The sequence below is a fragment of the Adelges cooleyi genome, unplaced genomic scaffold (assembly GCF_023614345.1).
Source record: "Adelges cooleyi isolate 19-005CV unplaced genomic scaffold, UGA_ACOO_1.1 ACOO_flye_CR_arks_rails_tigmint_CR_PRNA_106, whole genome shotgun sequence".
Lineage (NCBI taxonomy): Eukaryota > Metazoa > Arthropoda > Insecta > Hemiptera > Adelgidae > Adelges > Adelges cooleyi.
In genome coordinates, this window is record NW_026095759.1 from 218194 (window position 1) to 227213 (window position 9020).

General features: G+C 32.9%; 1 protein-coding gene across 1 annotated transcript; it reads right to left on the reverse strand.

The window, feature by feature from the left end:
- Window positions 1-396: 396 nt before the first annotated feature.
- LOC126837327 (putative defense protein Hdd11) lies at window positions 397-8293 on the reverse strand. Its single transcript, XM_050571194.1, has 4 exons — window positions 8151-8293; window positions 6813-7204; window positions 5106-5197; window positions 397-536 (listed from the first exon to the last, which is right to left on the reverse strand). Exons 2-4 carry the CDS (start codon window positions 7200-7202, stop codon window positions 464-466), a joined length of 555 nt encoding a protein of 184 aa, XP_050427151.1. The 5' UTR covers window positions 7203-7204; window positions 8151-8293; the 3' UTR covers window positions 397-463.
- Window positions 8294-9020: the final 727 nt, after the last annotated feature.

Here is a 9020-nt window from a genome sequence, read left to right on the forward strand (position 1 = left end):
TTGTTATTCAAACGGTGTTTGCCCTGTAAAGAAGATATATACCTCCACCAGGTCTCAGGAGAAGTAGGTGGTGATTTAATAACAGAGAACATTGTTTAAAAATAAAACATGGTTGAAACACTCGAAACGGGGTGCAGATTATTTTGTGTATCACAAAATACATAGATATAAGATTAGCGAATAAAAGGTGACATAAAAATAAAAAAAGATCCGTTCTGTGTATCGTTAAACATAATAATATATAATAGTTAATACTTTTATCTTAAACAACTAAACTAACGTCTATAATATTATATATATATATTATATTATTCTTAGTAAAAATATACATTATATGTATCTTAATAATATACACATATAGGTATAGTTCCTATATTATTTTTTATACACCGTACAATATACCGTACACACTGGGTGGTGTCTGTGCTTAGGCTGCGAGGTCGGTTTTCTTCTCCTTCAAGAATCACTTGTCTACAGTGATGATGCCGGACTCGACTCCCACCCAAAATTCTCCACCGTTCTTGGCCACCGTGTACCTGTAAGCAATAACACATTGAGATTTTCACAACAAATCATAATATTAGCAATTCTAGAACAAATTATATTATAATTTTGTACATGAATAATTCTGTACATGGCACACAACTTTACTCGCTAGCTTCGTGAGGGAATTATAAATATTTACTATCATAAAAAAACCAATATGGAGACTAATAAATAATGCCGTTTTGTATACCTATTACACATGCTTAACCTGTTTTAAAATAAAATTTTAAAAAATGATAGTGTTTTGTAATAAAACTCGACAAGTCTGCTATTTGCATTAGTTGTGTAGAAAAAAATAAAATAAAAAAATTGTCAATCAAGGACGGCGGTATTTTGAATAACGGCGGTGCGCAATTAATTAACCCAATTTAAATATTATTTATACAATTATTTTGTGTTATAATAATTTATGTCGAGAAATTAAATCAAAACCACTTTATGGAAATAGTTAATCGATACTAAAAAAACCAAACGAGTTTACGGATAACTTTTGTTTTGTACAAATTTAAATAACATAATTATTGCTATGTTTTAGTTTGGGTTGTGCGCGTTCAAGAATACCTAATGGAAAATCCAAGGACAGTGTTGTTGTTTGAAACAATAATTTCCAATTGATTTTCAGGACAGGAAACTAAAGTAATTTCAGTGGTACCTAATAGCCGTCCAGACAACTGCTAGATCGTGTGGACGTTAAATTCTTCAGCTCCTCTAAACAATAGTTGCAAAAAGTAAGTTTACACCCGGATATTGTATCCTGCGGTATTTTTTTTATTATATATATATATAGGTATATACATCTCAAACGTTATTCAAGCGAGAATATTGTAGTTGGACTATTATTATTATTATTATGGATCAATGGCCGCGGTCATACATCACACAGATTCGTTTACCTATATGTATAATAAATAATAATATAGTAGATATCTATGATTTACGCCGTGCCCTTGAAAACGCTAAACGATCTATCAATTATCGTGTGTCTTAAATACAACAAGAAAACGGTCTTATTATATATATAAGAAAAAAACAATAATAATATTTTTCTGACTTGTGCACGGTCGCCTGCGGCTAGACAATACTCGTTTGCACGCACGGAGCAGCTGCTTGTAGGAAGTCTTCGCACCAAAGTATCGTGCTTTGTTTGCCGTTTAACTTGTGTAACCGATATACATCTTAAGCACGGTTTGTGCACGCACTGACCTTGGACAAAACACACACTCGGGTCGGTCGGCACAACCGATTACATGCGATGAACCTACTGCGGTTGTGTTATTATAATATGTACCAATTTAAATAATTATCATAATTTCAGTACTCGGACGAGTCGATAAAGCGGTAAACCGTAAATCTATCGAAAGAACCTACTGACGATCACAAAGAAATAAGAATACAAATATGAAATATCGTTGAAACCACAGAAAAGAAACAGCTATACAATTATTGCTTTACATGGGCTCTTGAAAATGGTCGACAAACGGACAGTGCTGGTAGTTGTTGGGAAATTCTCATTTTATTCGTTCGTTCCGGCTAAACTGTTGGCACTCTACAAACGCGGAAAATGGCGACGACGCGACATTGTTGTCGGTGAACGACGTTTAATAAATGAACAGTGTAGCCATGAATCAAATAGAAAAGTTTAAAAACAAGTTCTGGCATCACTGGCAATGATATTATGTCTGATCGATTTTTTCATGAGCTCTAAGAATCCCTTCTGCTTAGAACGGGAAGGCCATTTTGTGACGACCTATTTACCATTGTATGTTATATCTATACACATCAAATAATAATAATCTATAGATACAACATTATAGTGGTGTAGTCTTAAAAAGATGGCTGCCCCGTTTTTGTGTGGTAAGTACATTTCCCGTGTTAATTTTTATCAGTGTCTGGGGCTTGGCTAAACTTCATTTCAGATGTTTTTTATTTACTGTCAAAAACCAGCGTTATGACTTGTGAAATTCAATTTTTAGTACACGCATAATACAGCTGTTGTTGGTATAATTTATTTGCACAAAATATTTGCGACGTCTTCACGACACACCTGTATAACATAAATTAATTTGTCAGGCACACACTTTTGTTCTGTTTACCTGCACAAGACGGTAGCAAGCTTGTGACAAAAACAAATTATATTGTCATCATGATTGAAATACCTATACAAGGTTATTGCACATTTACCCATTCTTCGTCAAATATTCGATGATAAAAACAAACATGTCAGCGTAAAGGCTAGCCAACCAAACCAAGTATATAAGTACACAGTAAAATATATAGTAATAGTAAAGTACACAATAAAATTGATATCCTCTGCCATTTTATTTCTGAAGAAAACAATTCGACACCATGTACAATAACCTGTGTAATTCAACCATGATTGTCATATTATCGTTTTACTTCCTTAATATGTACAAATGAATTCTATCTGGGTTGTACGTAAAATTACATATATAATATTTGTTTTATTATTTTATTTAGAAAACCGGTTAATTTGTCTTGTCTGAAAATGTGTTATTTGACGATAATTGATTTCAAGACGGCCTTCCGGCAAGCTTCTGCGACCACACGGAATGGTAAAAATATCTGGTTTTAAATAATAATAATAATAATATTGAATAATTTTTTTTTCATATTCACGCTGTATATCTAAATCCGTTTCCCGGCCAACCAAGGCAAACGCACTGTCAAGGGTGTAACTTTCACGTTTCAATAGTTGTACGAATAACAAAAAAAAAATGATTTAATACTTTTAAATTCTGCTCAATACTTAGCAATTCACATCAATTTCACCTTCTTCGTTCCCACATCGTCATAAAATGATTGTTAGCTTACTAAACTACAATGGGAACCAAAATTGTCTCTTTGTTGATTTACTTGCGATAAATTAAAAAAGAAAACGTTAAAAAAATGTAAAAAAGCATCTTGTTGTATAAGTAAATGTATTAATTTTTAGTGGCAAGAAAAATTGGCAAAACAAGGTCTTTAAATTCAAAATACTCGAAATTAACATATTTTTCATTCGGGCATTATTTTACATAATATACTTTGTTAAACTCATTTTGTTTTCAACGGCTATTATTTGGCAACAAGTAAGGTCAACTTAATACTAAGTAGGGTAATTGTCAACGAACGAGACAAGCTATGCAAACGCAGCAATTAACAAAGAAAAACCAATTTTCTAGTTTCATTAAGTTAATACCTACGTTAACATACCTAATAAATATCTTTCAATTACAACTAAAAATTATCGTTTTTTTTTTTCAATTGTGATTACTTTTACCTCATTTGCTTACACAAGTATCCCAATTAAGTAAAATGACAGTTTAAAAAAAACATCATTATAAAACCAGTATCTTCTTCGCTATTGCATCGAAGCCAAAAAAAGTATTCAAATTTTAAAATGTTTATACAGTACGGGGATGATAATATTATCCTTTTGAGAATTACTCCACATTATACAAGTGGGCCTAACTTAAACTGACCACAGAATTTGAAAAGTTACAATACTGACAATCATCATTATTTAACGAACAAATAATATTATCTATTGTGTTATTCGTACCCAGGCGGTCAGTCAAAACGGGTCTAGTCCAAATTTCGGCAAAAATTATATACTTTAATGGTATTGGATTTTTGTGGGCAATGTTACTACTAATCCAAAACGGTCAAAATCCTGTTTTTCCGGTACGGTCGTTGTCGGTAGGCCAAAGACCTATGTGTGTCTCAAGCGCAGCATATCTTGCGACACAATATTGTGTGTGCTCACTATAGTTATAGCAGCCATTAATTATTATTGTAGTTGAACGTATATATACCTATACCTACTCAAGCGGATCGTTTCAAAAGCGTATGTTATATGTGTACACACATAGGTATACTTAATACTTGTCATTGGCACATCTAAAAGAACATTATAATAGTAGATAGTCCTAAAACCGGGTATGCCGGGTGAGGGACGACACGGGTTACGCAAGTAAAATGCAAATGACCGTATCATGATATGTGTGTCACCAGAGGAATAAAATTAACACCGTATACAATATAATATATTACTATAATCATACTGTAATAATATTATAAAGAACCAAACACGACACGGACCTAACCTAACCGTTTCCAGATGTTTTGATTATTATATGTTGTCATAGTATTCAAAATACCGTTTGACCAATTTTTTTTTAACTATATAAGTATGTAGGTAGGTTGCTTAGAAAAATCTCAAAAAACCTATTTGGCGATGGACACCTGACCGGTACAACAAGGTCGAATTCGATTCAACCGAGAAAAAACAGTATAAACGATATTAGTTGAACGGCGGAAATCTAACATAGTTGTAAGAGAGAGAGAAAGCGAAAAATAACAATTTTTTTTAGAATCGTTTTCCATTTTTATCCATTGTCCTCGGCCAATGGCTATGAATGGACGTATTCGACTTAAGTCTAGTTAGCTAAGTTGTTCATCGCCAGTCAGTAAAGTGATTCCCTATGAAGTATGAATTGCACACTAACAACACTGGTATAAGCATAACGTGCTGTTGTAGCCGTTCTAGTCGTTCTTACCTGAATTTAAAGCTGTTTTTCAAATCAGCCGGCGCATGCCACGCCATCACGAGTCTGCCTTTTTCCGTGGGATTGTTATGAGTGATGGTGTTCTGTGAAAATAAAATAAAAACAAATAAATAAGCCGGTACATAAAAGGCAAAAAAAAAATGAGTTCGGGGGGCGGTTGTGGGTCTTTAAGAAAACCGTATAAAAATATTAAAGATAAAAAAAACAACCTGATACAAATAGTAAACATGAGTATAATATAAAATAGGATAGAATACGATACCCTATAAACACTATTGTATATAACGTATCGCCAAATTAATAATCAATGTAACAGAATGTACAATAATTTCATTACATGTTAATTTACTTTGGTCATATTATATTAGTGTATAAATGTTTAAGTTTGAAAAAAATACTTGGGGGGAGCATGGGAATAAAATGGATATGACTCGAATATGCCGGGTTATGATTGAATCGATTAATGTAAAAAGTGTCTTAGTCCATGACTTAAGCTTTCAGAAAACAAAGAAAACCTGTTTTGTATGTTGCAATAGATTTTTTTTTCAAATTCAATACTTATGTTAGGTATATAATATATTTTTTTATCGGTTCTAGTAACGCCATAAAGGCCGCGTTAACGTACATCAGTGCTTTGAGGAGATGTCAACAAGAAGAAAAAATGATGAACATCTAATTTTGGATTCGAAATGGGAAACATAAAGCTCTTTTTGTATAATTATTGCGTTCAACTATGAACATTGGCGAAACTAGGGGGGGGGGGGCAAGGAAGTTAAGTCCATTTAAAAAAAACTCTGGAAGCTCACTCAGAATTTCAAAAAAAAAAAATTATAAACTTTACTTGGGGGCTATGCCTGATCAGTTGCTGATATTTTTTTTTGAGCTTGAACAAGTCAAGTTTTTTATTTATAGTGTGTTTCTTTAAAGATACACCACCCCATATGACTAATTCAATAGTTGTATCTTTAAAGATACACTGCCACGTTGAGCTAATTTTATATGTGTATCTTTAAAGGTACACTACCTCGTAGATCTATTAAGATAAAAAAAAAAAACAATTTTAAATAGTATTTTATGATTTACGTAGAATAGGTATTAATCTTTAAAATATATATAAGTATGTTTTTTTGTAATAATTAAGAAAAACTATTTTAAGAACATTTCTTAAAAAAAAAATAAGCTAATAATGCACCCACATTGAAAAATTGGTATTTTATACACCGTAATAAAATAAAAAATACCTATTAGAGCAAAACAATTAAAATATATCTAATTATTTATTATTTTTATAAAATGTTAAGTTTTTTACTATTAGGGCAATGTATCTTTTTAGATTCAATAACTGAAACGGGGGTATAAGGTGATGTATCTTTTTGGATACAAACAATAATTCTGGCGTACGAAGCATAGTGTCTTTTAGGATACATGAGTTTTTATACTTCAATAACTAAATAAGTGATTGACTTTATTTCAATATTATTAAAATATTTAGACATACATGCTCTGATTTTAACAGCTGATATTCAGGTCTTAAACTGTAAATCAAATGTGTTGAAAATCAGTCACTGGAATATTTATTTCAGTTTTGTGTATCTTTAAAGATATACACCGCCATGTTTAGGGTTAAAAGTATTTGGACATTCCTAGCCAATGATTGCGTCAGTAAAAAACAAAAAAAAAATAGTTAAGTTCACTCACGTTTCCTCCCGCACCCTTGGAGCAATGCAGGGCCAGCACTTTGTTCTTGAACTCTTTGAGTCCCGTGGCGGTGGGCACCGGCATGAACGTGCCGATGGGGTTGTGCGTGACCTCGTCGCGGGCTTGCATCATGAAACCCTTGAACTTGGTGCCATCCTTGGCGGACAGCGACAACACCAGGTTGCCGCCGGGCTTGACGGACTTTTGGTTGACCGACAGCGTGTAAGGCGACGGCGTGGTCTTCGGGCCGACGCCGTGCTGGGGAGTCATGTCTTCGCACACTTCCGTCGGCGCCCCCTTGGCGTACCCCTGGACCGTGGTCATCTGGTAGGCGAACGCGCCCAGAGACACCAGCAACAAGGCGGCCTTTGCACTGTGAACCGTCGTCATGGCTGCCAAAGAAAAAAGAACACATTTTTTTAAGAGTAAGACCTTAAGGGATGGTCGGAGACACCGCCGTCTCCGTTTGGGACTGGGAATTCCAGAGCGACATCAACGCTTCCGCATTGGTTGTTGGTATAAAGCGCATGTTTACAATAATTAAACCCGCCACTCACTCTGGTATACCAACGAAAACATGGTATAAACCAGACTTCAGGTTTAGCGCCATAACTGTAATTTAACGGGACAAGCGCATCCGGTAAATTTGTCAAAGAATTAATTATATATTATTACATTTAATAATAACGATTTTGACCAGCCGATATTTAAGTGTAAAATATATACATATATATATTATATATATATATATATATAATTTTTAAATGGTTATTGATGGTTATTGCACATGCCTTATTTAATTACAGTTACTCAGCATCGCCTAAGACCAAATGGTGGTGCCTACATTTTGATTTCTAACAGTAATACTAAACATTAATATAGCGTTTAAGTCGAGATGGCTAATCCGAAACTGCTTGCGTTGTATTTAAAAATATAATTAATATATTTTATATATGTAGGTATTGATTTTTATACGTAAACCAAATTGGTTTTTTTTTTGACGAGTTAGGAAATATAATTCGTTTAATTTACGGGTTTAAATAAATACAAATTTCGGTTAACTAAAAATAATATATATATATTTATAACTCGAAACTTTAAATGTAATCAGCTAGAATTATATTGAAGAAAAAATTATATTTTCACCTTATTTTATTCACACGTTAAATTTGAATTTGATTAAAGAATAACAATATATTTTGCTCAATTTATATCTTTTTAAAATAAAAACAAATCAAATCAATTAAAAACAACTAATATTGTTATCAATAAATAATAATAACTATAATATTATAATACAAACGATTATAAATGGATGTATCGCTTTGTCTTTGTTACCTGCTATTGTGTGCGAATAATATATGGACGAGATGAGAAGTTTACAAGCACAAGTGAAGCACGCGGTGACTGGTCGAATACTAAACGGTGTGCGACCAACGGTTATAGTATTATATTGACCGGTATGATTGTAGGTAAGTATAAGTATGCAAGTATCTTGCCGTTAAATTTATTGTTCATGTATATAACATATATTTATTTAGTTTGAGATTGGTACACCAATAGAAGAGTGTAGTACCGTCGTCCGGGCAAAAGAAAGGGAATCCGACCTTGGAAGTGATTAATGAGTTAATTATATTATACTATTTTATTGTTAGCCGTGCCGTCCTTACTGACAATAATAATAATACCTATTAATCGAATATCACAGTATAGAATATACCAGTTGTGGTTTTGCTCGCGAATATCCAGAGAAACTAGTTATTTTTGTTACCCCATCCGAACAAACTAAATTAATATGCATAAAAAAAATACTTTTGGTACCTATTACAAATATTAAAGCCAAATGTCTCTCCGTGTCAACTGACTGACGTCCTTTTGGTATGAAATGTGTAGTTTAAGTTGTTAAGTCATCATGATGATTGAATTTAAAGTTGTATCATAAGCGACACTGGACGACAGACAGTAAGACGTTCCAGAATAGCAATATGAGTTTGGAAAAAAAAAGTGTTAAAAAATTATTATGCTTATTCACTTTTATGGACAAACTTTGTAATTTCTATTACAAAACAACAGCATTCAGGCCAGCTGAAAAGTGTTTTAATCGGCCGAATTTTGACTAGACACTAGACTACTGTTTTAGAACAAAGGCTTTTATATTATTATAGTCAACGGCCTTGTGTAATTATGTACCTATTATTATATATAATT

What these genes read in the sequence shown, in the direction of transcription:
- LOC126837327 (XM_050571194.1), bottom strand. Translation starts at nt 7,202, where the DNA reads ATGACGACGGTTCACAGTGCAAAGGCCGCCTTGTTGCTGGTGTCTCTG. An exon ending in CCAAGGGTGCGGGAGGAAAC is followed by an intron (nt 5,198 to 6,812) that starts GTGAGTGAACTT and finishes TTATTTTCACAG; the next exon opens with AACACCATCACTCATAACAA. An exon ending in AAAAACAGCTTTAAATTCAG is followed by an intron (nt 537 to 5,105) that starts GTAAGAACGACT and finishes TATTGCTTACAG; the next exon opens with GTACACGGTGGCCAAGAACG.